The sequence below is a fragment of the Dasypus novemcinctus genome, chromosome 22 (genome assembly GCF_030445035.2).
Source record: "Dasypus novemcinctus isolate mDasNov1 chromosome 22, mDasNov1.1.hap2, whole genome shotgun sequence".
Lineage (NCBI taxonomy): Eukaryota > Metazoa > Chordata > Mammalia > Cingulata > Dasypodidae > Dasypus > Dasypus novemcinctus.
Window position 1 is genome coordinate 3,025,090 of NC_080694.1, and position 25,394 is coordinate 3,050,483.

The 25,394-nt window shown below is 37.4% G+C and overlaps 1 protein-coding gene and 1 pseudogene across 1 annotated transcript; both read left to right on the forward strand.

The window, feature by feature from the left end:
* The first annotated feature begins 5,669 nt into the window (after window positions 1-5,669).
* On the forward strand, window positions 5,670-15,030 carry LOC101446377 (olfactory receptor 2G2-like; annotated as a pseudogene).
* A 98-nt stretch (window positions 15,031-15,128) lies between these two features.
* On the forward strand, window positions 15,129-16,073 carry LOC101446822 (olfactory receptor 2G3-like). Its single transcript, XM_004462633.1, has one exon. The coding sequence runs from the start codon at window positions 15,129-15,131 to the stop codon at window positions 16,071-16,073; it is 945 nt and encodes a 314-aa protein (XP_004462690.1).
* Window positions 16,074-25,394: the final 9,321 nt, after the last annotated feature.

A 25,394-nucleotide genomic window follows, 5' to 3' on the forward strand; every position in this document is an offset into this window, starting at 1 on the left:
TGGTACTTCAGAGGCAATCACCAGTCATTGTATATCCTCACAGGGCCCACTGGATGGAATGGAGGAGAGTATGGGCTATGATGTGAACCAATGTATATGAGGTGCAGAGGTGCCCAAAGATGTACTTACAAAATCCAATGGATGTGTCATGATGATGGGAACGAGTGTTGTTGGGGGGGGGGGAGAGGGGGGGTGGGGGGATGGGGTTGAATGGGACCTCACATATATATTTTTAATGTAATATTATTACAAAGTCAATAAAAAATAGAAAAATAAAAAAAAATAAAAAAAAAAGAGTACATGGTGATATGCCTTTTCCTAATGAGTCTATGGATAAGTATGAGGTGCTGGCAATTACTATCCCTGCTTCATTTAGGTATTCATAAGGTGAGGCTCACCCAGAAGTATTAATAATAAGATAGATACAGTGGGAAGTTAGCAAAGTTAACTTTCATTTAATACTAGGAGAACCAATCATATCTTTGGGTTTGAAAAGAACTGGCTCTCCTTATTTCATTACTATATTTGCTTAAGTGAATTTAGTTAATAAAATGGAGATATAGGGATCTACAAAGGTCAGAGGGAAGAAGTAAGATTTATCAAGAAAATGTCATATCTAGGACTGGAGTTATCACAGAAGATCCATTTAAATAAATAGAGTCTCCAATATTATAGATACTTTTGTTCAATGTTATCCAAATTAATTAAAATATTATTGACAAAATACTTTAAATGAAGATGTTCTGCTGAAATTTAAAACATATGTATTTTGGAATTTCATTCCAACATAAAGTAATTGGAATTGCATTGGAAATAAGTTAAATATGAATTATCATTACCAGAAATTACATTCAGGAGAATTCAAAAGTTTTGTTTCCAATCATATTTTTAGGCATCTCTTCATTCATTCATTGGACAATGATATCAACTATCTGATAGTTGGCTTGAGCTGTTTCAGACTCTCTTGGGAAAAGCAAAGAGGTATAAAATGAGGGATATAACTTGTGCAGACTGCTAAATGGATTTTTGAGAGAGCACCGTGAGCTTGGTTGCTGTGAAATCACCAGCAATTGTGAAGAAACACATACAATTTAATCAAATCAAATATTTAAAAACAAAGGTTTTGGGAGTGTATAATAGTAAGGAACTATTTTATTTTTCAGCAGGATTGAGGGAAGGCTTCTTAGTAATATTAGATTAGAAGAAAGGACCACCACTTCTATAGTACTGCTATAATTAATAGCTTACTGGGTAGTGTCTTTTCATATATCATACATGGTTTCTTCATTTGTAAGTGAAAATCCTTTTACTTGCTTGCTTCCTTTACCAGGAAGCACATTTTTCCTTCATACTCTGAATGATGGTTGGAATGCAAGTGATTCCAGGAAAAGAAATTTAAGTACATAGGGACATAAAAATAACAGACACCATTTCATTTCCTAAAAATCAAAGGGATCTTTAGTCACTGAAAAAGAAAGCAGGAAAAACCAACAAAAACAAACAAACAAAAAAAAAAACAACAAGCACCCTGAGCCTTAGCAGAGTTGCAGCACCTACTCTCTGGTTTGTTGGACTTGCACAGGTCGGCTAACAGGGAAATGAAGATGGTCAACCACCACACCTGGAAACCGAGAGTGCCTACAACTCCAAGCAGGAGAATCACATCCATCAACCATGTGGGATCTAGGCCCCCTCTCAATATAGAGGTGGCATGGACATCACCATCCCAGCATCCACAGGATGAAGGAATAATACATGGATTAGAGTGAACTTACTGGTATTCTATTACAGAGCTATTGTGACTAGTAATGGAATAAACTGTAGCATTGATCTGGAGAAAGTGGCCATGGTAGTTGCTGAGGGCAGGGAGAGGAAAGAAGAGATGAGATGTGGGGGTATTTTTGGGACTTGGAGTTGTCTTAAATGATATTGCAGGGACAGATGCTGGACATTATATATCCTGCCATAACCCACTAAATGTACTGGGGGAGAGTGTAAACTATAATCCATGTGGTGCAGCAGTGCTGCAAAATGTATTCACCAAATGCAATGAATGTGCCACAATGATGAAAGAGTTTGTAATGTGGGAGGAGTGGGGGTGTGGGATGTGGGTTACATGGGAACCTCTATTTTTTAATGTAAAATATTTTGTTATCTATATACATTTTTAAAAAGACAATTTAATAAAAAATAAAAAATAGAAAATAAAAAGACAAGCAGTAGGGGAAGGAAGAGGAAATGGAGATAATGTGTAGAATGAAAATCAACTTTGTCATGGATTCAGAAGAAATACATACAAGCTTTGCATTTCTCTGTAAACACATGCCTTTGAGCAGGTCATGTAAGCTCTCAGGAGTCGTTTATTAGGATTACCTTTGGGTTGGGCTTTGTGGGCTTGAGGGGGGCTAGGGATGAGAGGATGGGTAATATTGCCCAAGAAATTGGGGGGAGGGTGGGGCAATATATGAACATAGGAGATTGTCAGGTACTTGGTTGAGAGTATAATGCTGGGAAAACCTTTTCAAAAATATAATAAGGAAAGTTACCTGTTTAAGATGCTTAAAGGGGATAATCTGATGCAGGACAGGCTCCTAGGGAATACGTGAATGCTCATTTTGCCAGAGTGGGTTATATCATTGGATAGAGACCCATATAATGAAAGTGAAGGTGTACCCACATCCTGGGGAGGACTGATGTTCTCAAATAGAGGGAACTGTATCTCTCAAGAGAAATGGTGGCTCCCAGTGCACTAGGGCAGTTGAGAATGTCAAGCCCTCAACACTGTTGCAAATATCTCTGAACATGGCCTTTCAAGCAATGAAGATTGACTGTCACTGTGGGCCCTAAGGGGAGGGGGAAAGAGGTATTGAATAGATGGAACCAATGTAACTGTGTGGGCAATAGAAGTGTTCCACAAGAGTATGCAAGGATGGATATAACCATGTAAAATTACACCAAAAATATATAGGGGCTGATAGGCTAAAATGTAAATCATACTGTAAAACATAAGATAACTAAAAATTTAGAAAATTGTATAGTCTAAAATGTAAACCACAATGTAAACACAAAGGTTACCTTGTTTAAAAGCTATTGTCTCAATATCTGTACATCAGTTTCAGTAAATATAGTATGAATATGTAAACAGATTATTGCTGTGGAAGGGAAAAGGTTTTATGTTGGATATGTAGGAGTACTGTATATTGTATGTATGAATTACTGTGATCTAAAACTCTTGTGAAGATAAGCTTAATAATTAGGAAAAAGAAAAGAAAAAGATAGGATGTAGACACTGAGGAAAAGAAGTAAGTAGTTGCCTTGCCAATTTGCATACAGGGCAACACATGGCAGTCATGGAAGGCAAAACATCAAAAACAAAGCTTTTGCATTTTTAAATTTTTTGATACCCCAATTTACTTTTACCTTAATTTTTCCAAGTTAATATGTGTTCTATATATAACCTTTAAACTCAAAGCTATATTCCATTTTACTAATAAGGGAACCTGGCAATATATTGGGCTTCACTTTTTAGGAAGTTTTGGATCACAGCGAGGTTCAACAATGGCAGTGGAGGAATACTGGTGTGGGATGTTATTGACAGGGGACACATGGTTGGCAGGGAGTTCTATAGGGCATATATCCAGGTTACATAAAAATGTTTGGATATTTTCATAGTGGATACAATTAAAAACAACAGCTGAGGGAGTGCTGAGTTCCTAGCCAGGGGAGCTCTGTCACAGTCCCTAAGGGAACAGTAACAATCCCCCAAGTGCAACGGCAAAGATAGAAAAGAAGGAAGGTCCAACAATGAGCCCTTGATGCTAATGAATATGCTTGTGAACCTGTGCACCTGAAATAAGAACAACGCCTAGAGCTGCAGGGTGCCTAAGAGTCACCTCCTGAGAGCCTCCGTGTTGCTCAAATGTGGCCAGCCTCGAAGCCAAACTCAGCATGTAAATGCATTGCCTTCCCCCCAGCATGGGACATGACTCCCAGGGATGAACCTCCCTGGCACCAAGGGATTACTACCAAGTACCAGCTGATGATGTAACTAGAAAATGACCTTGAATACAAGGGTCAACTTGGACCAGCAGAGTATCTCAGTCTACATATTATACCAGGACTTAAAAATGTTTTTGACCCGAATCAAGGGGGAAAAGGAAAGGACAAATGAGTTTATATGGCTATGAGTCTCCAAAAAAGAGCTGGGAGGTTATCAAAGGAGTCGCCCTTATGCACACCTCAGCAGAGTCCCAGAGAGAGATAATGTAGATACCACCCCAGGTATTGGTTCTTCTGAGGGCTACAGAGACCCACAGATACTACGGTCATGGCAGATGGAGTTCAGTGCCATGTCAGTTGGCCCTTCTTTGTAGTTTGTGTTTCTGTGTGATGGAGCTGGACTCAGATGTGATCTTTTTTCAAAACCCTCTCCTGTTATGTTTAACTGAACTGTAGTTGGTGCTGGGGTTTAATACATACCCAGAAGATCTGAATCTCTGAACTGACCATATGATAGCCAGGCCCTGAGCCTCAACAGACTTCAGCTCCTACACTCTGGTTTATTGGACTTACCCCACTCAGCTAACATGGAGTTGAAGAAGGTCAACCACCACACCATGGAGCCAAGAGTGTCTGCAACTGAAAGCAGGAGGATTGCATACAGCATCCATGTAGAATCTAAGCCCCCTCTTGCCATAGATGTGGAGTGGACACAACCATTCCAAGGTCCACAGGATGGAGGAATAGAATATGGATTAGAGTGGACTTACTAATATTCTATTCATGAACTATTGTGATTAGTAATTGAAGAAAATGTGGCATTGGTGTGGAGAAAGTGACCACGGTGGCTGCTGGGTTGGGGAATGGGAGGAAGAGATGAGATGTGGAGGCGTTTTTGGGACTTGGAGTTGTCCTGGGTGGTGCTGCAGGGACAATTACTGGACATTGTATGTCCTCCCATAGCCCACTGGATGGAACGTGGGAGTGTGTGGGCTATGATGTGGACCATTGACCATGAGGTGCAGCAGTGCTCAGAGATGTATTCACCAAATACAATGAATGTATCATGATGATGGAGGAGATTGTTGCTATGAGGGGAGGAGTGGGGTGAGGGGGGTGGCAGGTATATGGGGACCTCATATTTTCTGAATGCAATAAAAAAAACTGAGGAGTAACCTGTCAAAATAATAATAATTGTCACATCTAATTTATTTCAACCATGTAACCTTAGAAATAATTTCCACAATTTCTGATGATGAGAGATATTTTTCCATAATAGAACATTTCCTCAAATTTCAGTTTTCTGTTTTTAGTTGGAATTATCTGAGTTTCCTCCTTTCTATAACTAGAAAAATATGTTAATATAAAGAGGTAAATTTGATGGCATTGGAAAGAAGCAGTGGTCTAAAGTGTTTCCTATACCAGATGATGGTGTTTGTTACCCATTGTTCTCTATTTTGAAGAATAGTAGAAGACAACTAAGAAGTGAACTGGGTAGACTGCACACATTAGCAAAATGGATAGATGCATGTTATTAGCTCTAAGGACATAAACTTGTACCTGTTTAACATAGGACACTTGTATGAGAGGTGACATTGTTACTCACTTTACCTTGTATAATATGCCATCTTTCTCAGCTATGCCTCAGCATTTTGGAAACTACTTTGCAAATGAGGATTTTGAGGAGTGTCAATGAAAGCAGCCTGACAGGTTTCATCTGTTGAGGTTTTCTGATCATCCTCAGTTACAGAAGGCTCTATTTATAGTGATCTTGATCTTGTACTTACTACCCATTTTGGGTAACACCACCATCATACTGCTATCTCATCTGGGAACCAAACTTCACATGCCAATGTATTACTTCCTTTTTCATCTCTCCTTCCTGTACCTATGCTTCACCAGCAGTGTGATTCCCCAGCTCCTGGTAAACTTATAGGATCCCATGACCCCCATTAACTATGGTGGCTGCATCACTCAATTCTATACCTCCCATGCCCTGAGTGCTACAGAGTGTGTTTTGCTCATGGTGATGTCCTATGACTGCTAGCTTGCTGTCTGCTGTCCCCTCCACTACACTGTCTTTATACATCCCTGTTTCAGGATGGCCCTGGCCTCTATGGTGTGGCTCAGTGGGGTGGCCACCAGCCTGGTACAGTCTACTCTCACTCTTCAGCTGCCCTTCTGTGGTCATTGCCAAGTGGACCATTTCATCTGTGAGGTCCCTGTGCTCATCAAGTTGGCTTGCATGGACATCACTTTTAATGAGGTTGAAGTTTTTGTGGCTAGTGTCCTCTTCCTTGTAGTGCCTGTCTCATTCACCCTGGTCTCTTTTGCCTACATTGCCCAGGCTGTCTCAAAGATCAATTCAACCACTGGGAGACAGAAAACATTTGGGACCATCTTCAATGGAACATCATCTTCATATATCTGCAGCCATCCACGAATAAATACAAAGACCGGCAAGTTTGTTTCTCTCTTCTACACTGTGGTAACTTACCCCTATGCTGAACCCTCTTATTTATACTCTGAGGAACAAAGAGTTTAAAGGGGGTCTTAAAAAAATTCTAGGGAATATTCTGTGTATAATTTTACATCATTCTCAAAGAATTCCTAAAAGTGATAATGTGATGAAGACCTTTCAGAAGGACCACCCTTTCAGCATTTTATTCCATTTTCTTTTTTTTCCCTATATTCAAATCCTTTTAGGGAACATAATCAAGAGGGTAACTCATTTATTAATGGATTTCAGACCACACTTTTCCTTTATCAAATAAATATCCTGTTAACAGATATATTACTATGTGTTCAGTCAGGACTGTGTTAAGTCAGAAAAAGGATATGGGTATAAAAATGACACAAAATAAATAGGGGTTTCACATGCCTTCTGCTTTCAGTTATAAGTTACAATAAACTGTAACACAATTGTGTGTTGAAATTGTGGAATTTTTAGCCATTTTCTTTTAATTAGTTGCTTACTCAATTTTCAACATTCTAAAAATACTATGGAATATATGCACCTGGTCCTGACTTTGCTATGACCCAGCAGGAGCATACAGTGAAATGTTTACTCAATCTATGTTTCAGTGTCTTTTCTTCAGACTGTATTATTTAAGTAGCAAATACGAGCTGGATGTAGTTAGGATGGCTGTATCTTGAACAAACTGTCATGAAGAAAAAGAATTTTTATTTCACCCTATATTCCATCTACTTAGAACCTGAAACAGATGTGTAGAGGGGTTAAAACACTATGAGAACTGAAGCCATACATTAAAAATGGTAACAAAGCAGCTGGAGGGAGCCCAGTTCTCTAATTGTATAGTTGAATATGTAGTTGAATCAATGAACCAGTTCTCATCACCTAACTATGAATTCTATTTCCTGAGATGAATCACAGCTCTATTATATTTTGTGTCCTGAAAACACATGTAATTAATATTTATCATTGTTATTATAGACTACATTTTATATATAAAACACTTTCTCTTCATTTTGAACTCTATTTTCTGGATAAAATCTGAATAAAAGATCTTTCCCTATTTACTATTAAACACAGATAATCATTTCTCATTATTTTACTCTAAGTAGTCTTTTCATTTGCATTCCTTTTCTGATAATGAAGAACTTTTGCATATTGATTTTGGGAAATTTTGTGTGAATATATGAGTCTACATTCTACTTTTTTGCATGATAGCAAGAACTGGGTAGTATAGACTACTGTAGGCAACAATGGTGGGTTCAAACATTCATCAAAATAAAGAAACATTTTAGTGAGGTGAGAAAGAATTTTATCCTCTCACTAGAGTGGGAAGGTCTTATTGGTCTAAGCTCATTAATCATTTCATTAAAAATTAAGCAAGTCAAAAATGACTGACTCATCACTTATGACTTGTAAGAAGCAGAGAAAATAATTGTCCCAGAAAGACCAGAAGGATGTGGAAGTTTAAGTCAACTTAAGAAGAGTTTTTAAGAATTATATATGGGAAGTGGATTTGGTCCAACTGATAGAGCATCTGCCTACCACATGGGAGGTCCAGGGTTCAAACCCAGCGCCTCCTGACCCATGTGGTCAGCTGGCCCATGTGCAGTGCTGATGTGCACAAGCAGTGCTGTGCTACACAGGGGTGTCTCCTGTGTAGGAGAGCCCCACATGCAAGGAGTTCACCCTGCAAGGAAAGTCACCCTGCATGAAAAAAGTGCAACCTTCCCAGGAGTCTATACTACCCAGTTCTTGTTATCATGCAAAAAAGTAGAATGTAGACTCATATATTCACACAAAATTTCCCAAAATCAATATGCACACACATGGAGAGCTGATGCAGCAAGATGATGCAACAAAAACAGATGCGGATTCCTGGTGCCACTGACAAGAATCCAAGTGGACACAGAAAAATACACAGCAAATGGACACAGAGAGCAGACAATGTGGGGGGGGGGGGGAAGAAATAAATAAATCTTTGAAAAAATAATCATATATGTAGAAAGATTAGCAAGGTTTATCGCTGAAGTAATTTAAAAATTATGGAAATATTAAAAGAACAAAATAAAATGTAGCATAGCTAGACCTAAGATTTATAATTCAGATGAGGAGACAGAAAACTGTCTGAATTGGTTAAGTAATGAAGGGTCCTATATGCCAGATAAGGAGTTGGAACAGTACAAATTGGGAAGCAGAAATCTTGGGGTAGTTAAGTAGATTTGTATTGTCAAAGTATGAGCTAGATTAATGTTTTCATTCATCAAACCTGCCCTTCCTGTCACTGTCTGGGCAGGGGACAGTAGCTGAGTAACTTCCCTTCCCTGGCATCACTAGATTACCCACATCTGGTGCCAGTCTGAAAGACTGGGAAATTAATTGGGCATGAGAGCTACTGATAAATGATTTCCCTATTTCTTTTGGATGCATGTTGCCAAGAAAGCAGAGGTAATAATTTGAGGACAATCCATCATTATCATAATATATGTTTGTTAAAAATTTCAAGTGCCAAATTCCTTGAAGGAATTTTAAAAAATGTTTTATGGTGATTTTTATTCCCAATCAATGGTACCACAAGCCACTCTGTTGTATCTCATATAGGGAATGTATTAGTCAGCCAAAGGGGTGCTGATGCAAAGTACCAGAAATCTGTTGGCTTTCATAAAGGGTATTTATTTGGGGTAGAAGTTCACAGTCACAAGGCCCTGAAGAGTCCAACTCAAGGTATCATAAGAGGTACTTTCTCACTCAAAGTCATTTACCACATATTGAAGCAAGATGGTGGATGATGTCTGTGAGGGTTAAACCTGCCTTCTTCCTCTTAAGACTCTGTGATCCCAGCTTTTTCCTATCTCAGCTCTCAGATGAGGCTGGTATAAGCCTCATCTCTCTCCCACGGGCTTGTTTCTTTCCCATCACAGGTGCTCTAGTCTCTTCACAAGGTCAGCGGTTGACTATCAGGCTTATCTTTCTTCCTGGCGCCTCTGCCTGTCTATTGCACTCTCTCTTCCTCTGCTTTTTCTTTTCTGTGTCTGCCCACCAAGCAGGTGGGGATTCAACACCTACTGACATGATTGAATCAAGCCCTAACCTTAATTTAATCAAGTAAATGTAAACTTTTACAGTTTACAGACATAAACTATATCTCTTTTTGGAATTCATGAATAATATAAAAAACAGGCTATGTCTTCAGAATTGAGAAAGTTGAAGGATGGCTAAACCAATATAGGGATTACATAAGGACCTGTATATTGAAGGAGGTATAGAATTTAGACTTATAAAAAGTCTGTTATTTCAACATGTCAACTAATGTTGACACAGTGAAAAGAACAATAGACTCAGAAAAGATGACTTGGGTTTTAGTCCTAATACTTCTTATATCAAGTACAAATCCCTACACTTGTTTTTGACTCATTTCACCTTTATTTAATGAGATAACTACATTAGAACATAAGATATCTTCTTTCTGCTTAAAACTTGCAACTACCATTGGAGGTGTGAGCATTGTTGAGAAATATAGAGGTGTTATTTGTAATTTTTGGGACATCTTTTGAAGGATAAAAAAGATAAACTTATCGATGGCCACACTGATAAAGGGTCTAAGTTTCTACCTTGCATAAATTGGGCTGATGATGATGCCATTTACTTTGAGAAGAAAGGTAACAGTGAAAGCAAGGGCTTAGATTTGAACAAAGTTCTTTTGGGGTGTTTCAAGTGGAGATGCTGATTTGAAAATTGGATATAAGGATATGGTCCTCACTAGAGGAATCTACTCATAATTAATGTAGTTATTAGCAGATGGGCTCACTTAGGGAGAAATGAAGATATAAGAGATGAGGTTGCTGGATTGATGTTTGACTAATCCAACATTTAAATGTTTGGGGAAGAAGAATAAGATTACCAAAGACCCAGTAAATCTAAACATACCTTTAGATGATTTTACTACAAAATTTCTTTGCTCTAAGAAATAAAGATATGGCTAGTTATAGGGAGTTATATGATGTAGATAATCCAAGTTACAGAAAGAAGGATTAGCTTTAAAGGGGATGAGAGAGATGTTCTTTCTTGTAACTGAAGGGAAGGAGGAAGATGGCAACACAGATAAGTTGTTTATTTTTTCCTCCTATTACCAGCTTTATTTGTAATAACCCCCAAATGGAAACAATCCAAGTGTCCTTTTTTTATTTTTATTTTTATTTTTTTATTTTTTTATTTTTTTTAATTTTTTTATTTTTTATTGACTTTGTAATAATATTACATTAAAAATATATATGTGAGGTCCCATTCAACCCCACCCCCCCACCCCCCCTCTCCCCCCCCCCAATAACACTCGTTCCCATCATCATGACACATCCATTGGATTTGGTAAGTACATCTTTGGGCACCTCTGCACCTCATATACATTGGTTCACATCATGGCCCATACTCTCCTCTATTCCATCATGTAGGCCCTGTGAGGATTTACAACACACCAAGTGTCCTTTTTTTAAAGATTTCATTTTATTTATTTATTTCTCTCCAACAACTTGTGTTTTTTTTCACATTTTTTCTTTTTTTAAAAATGTTACATTAAAAAATATGATGTCCCCATATACCCCCCACCCCACTCACCCTACTCCTCCCACATCAACAATGTTAGGAAGTCTGATGGCTTCCTTTACAAAGTAGGAAGTCCCAGAATGACACTGTATCAAAAGCAGAATACTCCACATTAGGGAAGTATGCACATCCATTCTCCCTGATTGATCCCCTTGGGTTAGTTACTTCCTCTGCTAATTGCCTGCTGGGGACACAGGTTACCCCAGAAGATTTAGTAAATGTGAATAAACATGAGCTTGCCATAAAGGGATCCTGCCCTCTTTGGATCCCCCTCTCTCCCAAATCTCCTTATGACTAAAACAGTTTCTTCAGGCTTTGCTCTGGTGAGAAACATGAGTCTTCAACAGACATTGTCCTAACACTAAGTTGCCTGGTGGGTCAGGACCAGGTTTGACACAGAAACAAAAAGCTAAGAAAATGCTATATAATGAGCTTTCTGAAGATGTGGAAAATACCAACACATTTATATAGCCTTGGTAGTAAGACTTCAGTTAAATTTAGCATTACTTCACTGCACTTATACCTTAAATGGATTTATAAATTATTGAGGTGGAACCTTATAGTTTTCTATTGCTGCTGGACTTGTTTTGTCATTAATGTAATATGAAATGTTGCATGAAACAGTTAAACTATTTGGATTTCAGGTTGCTTTTTCCTCAATTAAGGGGATGTGGCAATTTTCTGTAGCTATTCCTAGGTCCAAGATAGTGTCTTACAACTAATTAAAATAATTGATTGATATTTTTAATTTGTCATCACTTACAGGAAAAACATAAAGGTGGATAGATATATGATAGATATAGATAAATAGATATAGAAAACTAGATACACAGAGGACTGATGACAGTTATATAGATACAAAGATACAAAAATAGTTGTATAAATATTTATGTAAATAGATAGATAAGTAGATACAAACAACATCCTGGAATACTCAGTTCAATGTGATATCAATCTTCTATAAAAAATTACTCATGAGAATTACCATACAGTTATACAACTCAAGCTGTATGTCATTGCAAGCTTTTGGACTCTGACTCTCTGCAATCTCAAATGGAGGAATAGTGTAAGTACAATGTCTAAAGTGAATTATTAGGTTTGATTTTATTGAGAAAGAATAAAATGTTTTCCAGAGTATTATTCATTATTGATTTTATTAATATTGTGTTCTCATTTGTCAGTTTCCTCAGAAAGATGTGATTGTATTTTATTGATGCTTACAGGGGTCAGCAAGTTGAGGAATGAGACAGCATAAATCAGAATACACTCGGGAGGGCAGTTGCTTACACATCAAATCAGGCCTTTGTCTGCTCAGGTGGGCTACTTTAAAAAACATGAGCAGATACTGAGAACCCTAAAACCATCAGTCTTGTACTTCCACAAAAAAGGCAGGATAGACGTGGAGCAACAAGACATCTGGAAAATGGAGACCAGAAGGAACATCTGTCTTATTTTGGATCTCTTCAAATTGAGATAGGCCATTGTTATGGGTTTTCAGCCTGTTCCAAGGCTTTTGACAGGTAGGTGGCTTGAGTACTGAGCAAGGTTTGAGTGTCACTAAAGTAAAGGTAGCATATCCTCTATACAGAAAGACCAAAGAGAAGGTCTGGCTGTGGGAAATAGGGCAAATAAAATGCATTAGTTTACTCAGCCATTTTTTATAATTTGCTATGCTTCAGACTCCATAAAAATTACATATAATAAAATCTGTAAAACATGACCCTTCACTTTTAGAAGAAGCTTACAGTTTATTAGAAATATACTAGTGTAAAATTTAGGTCAGAAGTATTTAATAGTTTCTATGATAGAAGTAGGTTTAGGATGAAGGATGGATTTATAAGATAAGGACTGGTAAATCTACCTGGGTGGGCATGGGGCATGTGATCGCTGACCAGAGTCAAGGAAGGCTTTGTACGTAAGTGACCAGCATGGAGTCTTGAAAAGGGAGGGGATGCCTTTCATATGATGAGAGTTGTGGGAGAATATCCCTTCATAGGCAGAAGCCGAAGAAAATGTATGACTGAATGAAATGACAAGTACGGGGAGTGCAAACCACTCAGAACGGCAGCATGATAAGGCAGATGTGTGGGAGATGGCAGTGGACATGGGAGGGCATAAGCCAGCACAAGGAGGGGGTTGAGTGCCTTGTGGATAGTGCACACTTTTCTTTTAAGTACCAGGGACGATTCAAAGGGAAATGTAATATTTGAGAGACAAAGATAACTCTGGCTGCTGTGTGAGGCTTAATTAGAATGAGCTTTAGAGACAAAGAACATGGACTTCAAGACATCTAACCTTGATCCTTACTTTAAGCTTTTTTTTTTGCCCTACTTCTTTCTTTCCTTCCTCCCTCCCTCCTTTCCTTCCTTTCTTTCCTCCCTGTTTTACCCAACCATTCTACACAGTCAGGTAAGATATTGTGAAGCATGAGTTGGATATGTCCCACTTTTAATCAAAGACCATAACCATTTATTGTGTATTAGGCTGATTTTTAAAGTATTCACTATCTAAATCTAGAATTCTTGACTTTCAAATCTTTTTTACCTCTCTCTTCACAAACATACAAATTTATCAACTGTTATTCTAAGAAAACATAATCAACTTCTAAAATATCCAATATTTGAACTCTTGACAACCGTATCTTCCCCAACCCACTGTATACCACTGCCAGATCAATATTTCCAAGACAGAATTTGAAAATGTCATTCTTTTTTTCTTCTCAAAAGAAGTCTGTAGCTACATTTCAGTCCTTCCACTTCAAAGACAAATACTTAATTTTGCTCAATTATTTCTACATAAATAATTGGCTCTAAATTCCATTTTGACTCTAAATTCCATTTTCTGGACATACCTTCATCACTGACCTTTCTGGATCTTCTTATAAAGACAAGTGAATCATCCACATAATCTAATAGTCAGTTCTCCTAATGACCAAATGACTTCAAATGTGCTTCACCTTTCAAATAAGCATTTGTCATTGTAGCTTAAAATTATTGTCATGTTGAACTTCAGGAGTTTAAAAGATTCATTAATAAACTTTTTAAAACAAATTATATATTTCTAAGTAGAATTTAACAGACCTGTAACTTTTGTTAAGTTGTATATCCTGTTTAATATATTTTAGCTTTATGATGAATATGAATGACATGATACCAACTGGTTTAAATAACATTGATTCAAAGTATACTTTTAAAACAATTTCATTTTTGACAACGCTTCAATCATTGTGTGAACATGTATGATATATGTTGAATTTTATATATCTTCCTTCCTCAAACAGGTTTCCTTTTCTTCTAGTCATTATAATATGTTCCACAAGTAAAAATTATTTACTTCTACCCTATTCCATCCCAATGTTATCCATTTCTAAAGGCTTTGTATTAGTTTCATACAGAAAACCTTCCACAGTCTCCACCTTTCAAAATGATTTCTTTCTCATCTCTTATTTTGCAAAACTGATTTGAAAATTATGTACTTTGTCTCAGCCTTAGAACATCATTTTTAACTGTTCTTTTTTAAAATTTAGATTATTCATTATGTACCTGTTCAATTTTTCTATCTCCAGATGGACTATTAGATCAATGACTAGCTTATCCCTGTTGAAGCAGTGCATAAAGAGAGTCTAAATGTGTGTATGCAGTGGTGGCAAGATGAGGACGATTTCCTATCCTCATTTGCACCTAGAATGAACCCTGAATGTATTAGATTTTGTATGCCAATTTTGGTTAAAACCATGAATATGGTATTTTCTTCTTTTTTATTTTGAAGGGAAATATTTTCAGTGGTAAGTGAGGGTACATTTCTAGATATTCATGAAAATGTCCACTTTCACAGGCTTTAATAATGAGTTCCCAGAAAACTCTGGAATTGAAATTATTCATGATTTTCTAAGAAGAGGCATTAGGCTGGATGGTATATGGACCACAGGAAGGGCAAAAATGAGTAGTTTGGACAAATAGGTCTCCATGATCTTTCAGTTCTTACATGTTTTAATTCTCAGGTAAACTGTTTCAAACTTCTCATTTTTCTCTTAGCAGGTGAAGTTCCCTCTAGAGGTATGGGAAGGGCCAATGACAGCTCTCTGGTGGGTTTCATCCTTCTGGGCTTCTCAGATCACCCTCACCTAGAGGCTGTGCTCTTTGTAGTTGTCCTTGTCTTCTATCTCCTGACACTTGTGGGAAACTTCATCATCATCATCATCTCATACCTGGATCCTCTTCTCCACACCCCCATGTACTTTTTCCTAAGAAACCTCTCCTTCCTGGACCTCTGCTTCACCACTAGCCTTGCCCCTCAGACTCTGGTTAACCTGCGAGGACCAGAGAAGACCATCACTTATGGAGGTTGTGTGGTCCAACTCTATACCTCTCTAGCCCTGGGCTCTACAGAGTGCATCCTTTTGGCTGTGATGGCCTTTGATCGCTATGTTGCTGTCTGCAAACCCTTACAATATGTGGTCATCATGAACATGCAGCTATGTCAGCAGCTAGCAACTATCTCCTGGACAAGTGGTTTGGCCAATTCTTTGATTCATGCTACCTTCACCTTGCAGTTACCTCTCTGTGGCAACCACAGGTTGGATCATTTTTTTTGTGAAGTACCAGCTCTCCTCAAATTGGCTTGTGTGGACACCACCATTAATGAATTGGTGCTCTTTGTCATTAGTGCCCTATTCCTCCTAATCCTTCCAGCTCTTATCCTTATCTCCTATGGCTTCATAACGCAAGCTGTTTTGAGGATTAAATCAGTGGAGGGAAGGTATAAAGCCTGTAGCACCTGTTCCTCCCACCTCATTGTGGTGATCATTTTTTATGGCACCATCATTTACATGTATCTCCAGCTAAGTGACAGTTATAGCCAGGACCAAGGCAAATTTATCTCCCTTTTCTACACCATGGTGACTCCAACCTTAAATCCTATCATCTATACTCTAAGGAATAGGGATGTGAAGGAGGCTCTGAAGAAGCTTCTCTCAGGAAAACTGTGTTCATTCTGGATGTGATACACAAGGAAATAGTTTCAAGTCATGTGGTTTTATCCAACTTTTATTTAGATGAAATCATAGTTCTTAATTTTACAATTGAATTAGTGTTCCCTTATTTTATCTCATAAGGACTTTCCCTCTCTTATGTGTAAATAGGAAAACTGTATATATGTTTATTTAAGTCAGTGTTTGAGACATAGAAAGGAGACCTCTACATGTATATAAGCTATGATACTTGCCAGCAAACTTTTATTTGTCACTTATTTTCCAATGGTTAAAAAAATCAAATAGTTGCCAACTGTTTGCCTAGGTAATGTTTTTGTTTTTCTTTAATCTCATTGAATTCTTCATTTTTTTTTCCATTTTCTGTCAAACAAATATATTTACTTGTAAAATCTCCCATTAAAGCTTCATACTGCAGAAGAAGGAATTTCTATGTTACGTTAACTACAGTGGAAAAATATCAGATTTATTGACCAGTCTGAAAAATTCTGAAAATTGAAAATTCTGAAAATTGAAAAATTCAGATTTATTGACCAGTAGGATATCATATTAACTATTATTTCCCTTAACCCATTTATCATTAAGAATTCCTTCCAAGAAGGAGTAAGAGAAACAAAGTATACCAAGCATGTTATTTTACATAACTTAGTGAATATATCTGATTGTGTGGTCTGAAGTCACTGCCAGTGCTTGGAAGATACAAGCATTTTAAGAGTGAAAATAATGAAATAATTTTATTCTGTCATTTAATATGTTAGGTGTATAAAAGTAGTGTCAATTTAAAAACAACACTATGTTCTTAATAATGAATATTGTTTAAGGATAATAAAGAAATGTTGTTTGTTTCAGCCAAATATATAAAAATGATCTCAGCAAATCAAGAATACTACAGATGAGATGAGCTGGCTTGTGATTTTTTAATTTTATTTTTTGGAAGTGAACATACAGACCCTACTTCATAGATACAATGTCAACATGTGCTGGCTGCAGTAAGAATTCTGTGTGTGTCTGGGTGATATTATAGCTGGAAAAGATCATGGTGCACTCAGAAATAGAAAATCAATAAATAAAGACAAATATTATTGGACTGAGAATTTAGGCATTGTTTCTAGTATGTTATCTCTTTAAAAAAGAGTGTGATGAGTTATTTGAAACTTTTTCTGTGTTTTTGTGTAATTTGCAGCAAAGCAGTAACTTTGCTCATAAATTAAGGCTTTTCTGTTATCAATATAGGTATGAACCAATGTGTATAACACGTTTTAGGTTGAAAGGTATTGATTTTATTGTTAGAAGGGGAGAATAAAACATTGCTATAGCAAAAATGAGAACATCATCACACTATGAATATAAAGCCCATAAAATCAGCTTTGAAAGAAATAAGTACAAACAATTTGTAACTTGCTTTATCAAAAGACAGGGTTGAACTTTTTCACATTATCAATAGTTTCTAATACAGAAAGACATTAATTATATAATTGGTTGATGCAATATAATTCATGTTTACATTATTCAAAAGCAGTGATGCACAAAGTAAAAAGTCAATACCAGGTTTACATATGGCGCTAATGAGAGACATACTCAACTAAGGTGAATTTTCTTTCCATGGAAAAGTCATGTTACATATTATTTTATGTTATTTGTTGTTGATGTTAAAGATCATGCTGTATGTAACATAGTAAACATAAGAACAGTTGCCTTGAAATGAGAAGTAAAAGATTACAAGTCAAACAAGCTTTGTGTTGCAAGAAAGGAAGATTTGATATAAATTGAAAAGATTTGAACCTTAATGCCTTTTTTCATTCTGACTAATGAACAGAGAATTTGGGCTCTAATTCACTAATCTGTATCAGAAATAATGTATATAGTGAATCTAGAAAATTTTATTAAAACAGAACCATAGAGTATTTATTTTTAGAGGACTCATGTGAAGGTACAATGCATTCAAGGAATTGCTTGAAAGTACTGAGGTTTCTTATTGTCCATGACTATGCACTCAGGTATCTAAATTCAGTAATATCTCATTAGATATTTAATTTAATATCACATAGATATATTACCCCAGAGATGAAAATTCACAAGATTTTGGTGAAAATGTAAGTTTTTATTAAGAAGATCAAATTGTGGTACAAATAGTTTCCTTACTATGATGAAAATAAAATCTGCTATATAATTAATAATACTTTTCACTAAATGGGTAAAAATTGTGAAGTAATATTTGATCATTCTATAAATGTAGCATCTAAACAGATATATTTTTGGCAAAATACAGAACACGAATGACCACAATGAAAGTAGTTGTCCAAGATCTTCTAAATCAAATATTCAGACTTCAAGAATATGAATTTAAAATTTTAATGCATTAGAATGCAAACAAAAGACTTCACTGGGATATCTCTCCATAATTCTAGGTTTTGACCTAGAAATAATCAGAACTCTCTGGAAAATAATTACTTCCATGTCCAAAAATATGTAAATTTAAGTGATAATTTTATAATTTAATAATTAAAAAATACAAGGTAATTAGCTTAAACTGTTCTTCATTAAGCAAATCATAGAAACCATGACAAGGAAATGATGTCACGCTTCTGATTATTTTGTTTAATTTATTTTTATAGTCTTATTTATATTACATAGATCACACAAAATGTTATATTAAAAAATGTAAGAGTTTCCCTTATACCACTCTCCCCACCCCCCTTCCTCCCACGTCAACAACCTCTTTCATTAGTGTGGCATATTCATTGCATTTGATGAATTCATTTTGGAGCGCTGCTACACTGCATAGATTAGAGTTTACATTGTAGTTTACACGTTTCCCCTGTACATTCAGTGGGTTATGGAAGGATATATAATGTCCTGCATCTGTCCAAGCAATATCATTCAGGATAATTCCAAGTCCTTAAAAATCCTCCATATCGCCCCTCTTCTTCCTCTCCCTGCTCCCAGCAACTCCAGTGGCCACTGTCTCCACATCAATGATACAACTTCTTCCATGGTTAGAGTCACAATAATTCTGTAGTAGAATACCACTCTAATCAATATTTTATTCCTCAGTCCTACAGATCCTGGCATAGCAATGTCCACTCCATCTCTAAATTGAGAGGGAGCTTAGATCTTACATGGCTGATGGATACCATTCTCCTGCTTGAACTTGTAGACTCTCTCAGTTCCCTAATGTGTTGGTTGACCATTCTCACTTCCCTGTTAGTTGACCTGGGTAAGTGTAATGAACTGGACAGTAGGTGTTGCAAATCTGCTGAGGTTCAGGGCCCAGCTGGCACATGGACAGTACGAAGATTCAATTCTCCTGAACATAAACCAACCCCAGTACCAGCCACAGGTTCAATAAATGTGACAGAAGAAGCACATATAGCAAAGTCATATCTGAGTCCAAATACTTAGCACTCAGGAGCACAAATTCCAAAGTAGGGCCCACTGGCAAGGCACTGAACTCCAGAGCCATCTGTCATGACTGTAGGACCTGTGTGTCTCCATAGCCCTCAGGAGCACCATTATCTGGGGTTGTATCTACTTCAGCTGTCTCTGGGGTCTTGCTGAGTTGTTCATAAGCATGACCCCTCTGATGACTTCCCAATTCATTTTGAAGTCTCTTAGCCATATAAACTCATTTGTCTTTACCATTTCCCCCTTTTAGTCAAGGTCTTTTTCAAGTTGCATCACCAGCTGGTGCTTGGTAAGTAATCCTTCAGCACCAGGGAGGCTCATCCCTCAGAGTCATGTCCCATGCTGGGAGAAGGTAATGCATTTACATGCTGAGTTTGGCTTAGAGAGTGGCCACATTTGAACAACCTGGAGGTTGGCAAGAGGTAACATTTAGGCACCCTGTAGCTCTAGGCCTAGTTAAAATTTCAAGCACTCAGGCTCATAAGAATAGTCATCAGTATCAAGGACACATCATTGGAAAATACTTCTTCACTGCTCTTTCTTCTTGCACTTGGGGGATTGTTGCTTCACCATTGGGGAATGTGACAGAGCTCCCTAAGATGAGAACTCAGCACTCCCTCAGTTCTCATGTGTAACTCTAACCGCTATGACAATACCCAAGGACATCTGAACATATCTATATACCCTATATGCATGCCCTGGAGAACTCCTACCCATGCATCCCCCATCAATGACACCCCACACCATTGCTCCTCCCCTGCCATAGCTGAACCCTTCTGTGATCCAAAACTTCTTAAAACATGAAGCCTAATATATTGCCAAATTCAATTAGTAGGGAAATGAAATAGTAATCATAGGTTTAAAGATTAGAAATATAATACAAAATAATTTAGAAAATTGAAAATAAAGTAAAAATAAGTTGGGGTATTAAAAAATGAAAAATATAATAAAACTTTTTTTGACATTTTGCATTTAATCACTGTACATAGGTGTTGCCCTGTATGTACAGTGGCAAGGCAATCTTCCATTTCTTCCCCAGTATCTTCACGCTTTTTGAAAAAATTTTTATGTCTTCAAAAAAGTTTTAGGTCACAGTAAGGTCACATATAGAATACAGGGGGCTCCTGTATACCCAACATGAAACCCTTTCCCCCTTTACCACCAATGATCTTTTTACATGTATATGTTACATTTGCTATGAATGCTGTACAGATATTGAAATATAACTACTAACCATGGTTCCATTATGATTTACATTATGGTTTATATTTTAGACTATATACTTTTATAAATTTTTAATAAATTTAACATGACCTGTATCCATCATTGCATGATATTGTGGAACACTTCCATTGCCCCCAAGCTACACACTCTTCAATCTATTCTATTCCTCTCTCCCCTCCACTAGGGGATCACAGTGACAACCATGCTTCAATGCTTGAAGGACAAGATTCATAGATACTTGCAACAATACTGAGGGGTTGAGACACTCGTCTGTCCTCTCCCATTGGGAGCCACCCATGCTCTCAAGACACACCCTCCTCTCTGTTTGAGAACATCAGACCTCCTCAGGATGGGAGTACAACATCTTCCCACTCATTGTATGGGTTACCACCCACTGATGTAACACACTATGACAAGATGAGCACTCACTCCCTAGAAGCCCCCAATTCACCCTGTGCCAGATGATCCACATCAAATACCTCAAAGCAATAACCCCTCCTTATAATATTTTCTAAATAGTTATCTCTATATTATAATTTCAACCACATACCTGACAATCTCCCATGTTCACCTGCTCTCCCCCAAGTGTCTCACCAATTCCATGGACAATCTGACCCATCCTCCCAACCCTAGCCCCCCTCAAGTCCACAAAGCCCAACCCAATATTATCCCTATGCCCCCATCTTAATCCTTCACTGCACAACTACTTACCTCCACTTTATCATAGATTTTGCCTATGTAGGCATCAGCACACAACCTTCCTTCCCCCTGCCCCCGTCATTTCCCACAAGTCTATCTTTCAGTCTCTAGCTCTCTGAGACAGCTTGGTTTGCTTAATTCAGATCATAGAGGTTATGTAGTATTTGTCCTTCAATGCATGGCTTGCTTTGTTCCACATGAGGTCCTCAAGATTCATCCATGTTATCCCATGTATTTGTACTGTATTACTTCTTATAACTGAGTAGTATTCCATTGTATGTATATACCACATTTTATTTATTTTATTTTATTTTTTAAAAGATTTATTTATTTATTTATTTAATTCCCCTCCCCTCCCCTGGTTGTCTGTTTTCTGTGTCTTTTTGCTGCGTCTTGTTTTTTCTTTTATCCGCTTCTGTTGTCGTCAGCGGCACGGGAAGCGTGGGCGGCGCCATTCCTCCGCAGGCTGCTCCCTCCTTCGCGCTGGGCGGCTCTCCTTATGGGTGCACTCCTTGCGCGTGGGGCTCCCCTACGCGGGGGACACCCCTGTGTAGCACGGCACTCCTTGCGCGCATCAGCACTGCGCATGGGCCAGCTCCACACGGGTCAAGGAGGCCCGCGGCTTGAACCACGGACCTCCCATGTGGTAGACGGATGCCCTAACCACTGGGCCAAAGTCCATTTCCCTTTATTTATGCACTCATCTGTTGATGGGCATTTGGGATGATTCCAACTTTTGGCAATAGTGAATAATGCCTCTATGAACATTGGTGTGCATTTATCAGTTCATGTCCCTGTTTTCAGTTCTTCTGGGTATAGACCCAGCAGTGACATTGCTGGGTCATATGGCAAATCTATAGGTAGGTTTTTGAGGAACACCAAACTGACCTCCACAATGGCTGGATCCTTTTACATTCCTACCAGCAGCGGATGAGAGTTCTCATTCCTCCACATCCTCTCCACACTTGTAGGCCTCTGTTTTTTTAATTGCTGCCAGTCCAATGAGTGTAAGATGATTTCTCTTTGTAGTTTTGATTTGCAATTCCCTAATACCAGTGATGTTGAGCCTATTTTCATTTGTTTTTACCCATTTGTATTTCTTCTTTGGAGAAGCATCTGTTCAAATCTCTTGCCCAATTTTTAAATGCTTTGTCTTTTTATTTTTGAGATATATAATTTTTTAATATATGCTGGATATTAGGCTCCTATCAGATGTATGGTTACCAATTTTTTTCTCCCTTTGGGTAGGCTATATATTCACTTTCTTGATAAAATCCTTTTAGGTGCAAAAGGGTTTAATTTTGAGGAAGTCCCATTCATCTATTTCTTCTTTCATAGCTTTTGCTTTGGGTTTGAAGTTCACAAAGCCATTTCCTCTCACAAGGTCCTGTACATGCTTCCCTACATTGTCTTCCAAGGTCTTTATGGTATTGGCTCTTATACTTAGATCTTTGATCCATCTTGAGTTGATTTTTTATAAGGTGTGAGATGGTATTCCTTTCTCATTCTTTTGCATATAGATATCCAGTTCTTCAAGCACTATTTGTTGAAGAGACCATCTCTCCAATTTGAGTGGATTTGGTGGCCTTGTTGAATATCAGATGATTGAATATGTGAGGATCTATATTGGAATTCTCAGTTTGGTTCCATTGTTCAATATGTCTATCCTTGTGTCAATACCATGCTGTTTTGACCACCATAGCTCTGTAGTATGTTTTCAAGTCAGGTAGTGTGATTCCTCCAATTTCATTTTTCTTTTTCAATATATCTTTGGCTATTCAGGGCCTTTTTCCTTTCCAAATAAATTTCATAGTTGCTCTGTTATTTTTATTGAGATTGCATTAAATCTGTAGATCAGTTTGTGTAGATAAATATCTTGATGATATTTAGTCTTCCCATCCATGAACAGGGAATATTCTTCCATTTTTATTTGTCTTCTTTGATTTCCTTTAACAGTGCTGTGAAGTTTGCTGCATATACGTCTTTTACATCTTTAGTTTAATTTGTACCTAGATATTTCTTTTTTTTAAATGATTTGTTTATTTATTTATTTCTCTCCCCTTCCCACCCCCTCACCCCAGTTATCTGTTCTCTGTGTCTATTGGCTGCATGTTCTTCTTTGTCCGCTTCTGTTGTTGCCAGCAGCACGGGAATCTGTGTTTCTTTTTGTTGCGTCATCTTGTTGTGTCAGCTCTCTGTGTGTGTGGGACCATTCTTGGGCAGGCTGCACTTTCTTTCATGCTGGGCAGCTCTCCTTAAAGGGTGTACTCCTTGCGCATGGGGCTCCCCTATGCTGGAGCACCCCTGCATGGCAGGGCACTCCTTGCTTGCATCAACACTGTGCATGGGCCAGCTCCACACAGGTCAAGGAGGCCCAGGGTTTGAACCCCAGACCTCCCATGTTGTAGACAGATGCCCTAACAACTGGGCTAAGTCTGCTTCCTGGTATTTCATTTTTGAGTTTACTATTGTAAATGATTTTATTTTAGATATACTATCTTTCACATCATTGATTCTTTCCTCTGCCTGTTTAAATCTGCTGGTATTTGGTGATAGTGGATTTTTTATTTCTTGGATTGTGTCATTCATGACCATCATATCTGTTATATTTTTGCATATGTTTACAATTTCTTCAATATGCTTTCCAAGTGTTTTCTTAATATCTTTCATCTCTTCCTTCACTTCATTAAGTTGGTCCATGATATCTGTTTGGACAGCTTTGATTAGTTGTTTGATGTCCTGCTCCTTTTCCTGGTCTTTAGTTTGTTCTTTGCATTGGGACATGTCTTCCCATTATTTGTATGATTTTTATTTTTTTGTTGCTGTCTGGTCATCATTTTATCTTATTGGCTTTGTTCAGTTGATTAGCTTCTCCCTCTAGTCTCAGGTTTTATTTAGGTGATGTTTTTATGTGTGTGTGTTAAGTGTTCTCTTTGACACTTGGACCTTCTTGTTCTATTTCTTTGTTGTTGTCTAAATTCTCCTGAAGGAAAATGATTAGGGCCAGGGAAAGCAAAAGAGGTAATAAAATAAAAAGGATAATAGTAATATTGATAGTAAATGTTAGAAGAAGTATCATGCAAGGCCTAGGAGGATAAATATTAAATGCATTTAAGCTGTGTAATGTTATAGGAATAAAAAAGTGGAGTACCTACAATGAAATGGGAAACTGAAAATGGAGAGGAATATAGTATGAATTAAAAGGCCATCATGATGCGAGAGGGAAACAGAAAAAAAGGACAACAAGAGAAAAAGTTAATAAAAGATAGAAAACATAGAAGATAGAAGTGTTAGAAATAAAAAGCCAGAAAAAGTGGCAGCTCAGCAAAGAGAGGTGGAATGTAAGAGCAACAACAGAAGTTGGAAGATAGAAAGATGTAGGAAGGAAAATAGATAGTGTTGGTAGCCAAAATCAGTACACACAGAAAATAGGAGATCAAGAAAGTGGAAACACAGCAAACAGGAAACAAGCAGCAGCACCTAATTACATAAAATAGGTGAGGGATAAAGAGGAAGGAAAGACAAGAAAACAAACAGAAAAACTCACAGACAAGGAGTCAACCAAACATTAAGAAAACCAGACTTTCTTCTTAAGCCCCTGCTAGTGTTTCTCAATCAATTATCCTGCAGCTTTCTCACTGTAGATTTTGAAGTGGGTTTTACTGAGTAAACTAAGTTAGATTATGTAACAGCAGGAATCTTTTTTTTAAGATAAAATAAGAGACCCAAGGGGAGCTTATACCTTACATGATACTTCTGCTAACATTTACTATCAATACTACTATTATCCTTTTTATTTTATTACCTCTTTTGCTTTCCCTGACCCTAATCTTTTTCCTTCAGGGGAATCTAGACAACAACAAAGAAATAGAACAAGAAGGTCAAAGTGTCAAAGAGAACACTTAACACACACACACGCACAAAAGCACCTAAATAAAACCTGAGACTAGAGGGAGAAGCTAATCAACTGAACAAAGCCAACAAGATAAAATGATGACCAGACAGTAA

What these genes read in the sequence shown, in the direction of transcription:
- LOC101446822 (XM_004462633.1), top strand. Translation starts at nt 15,129, where the DNA reads ATGGGAAGGGCCAATGACAGCTCTCTGGTGGGTTTCATCCTTCTGGGC.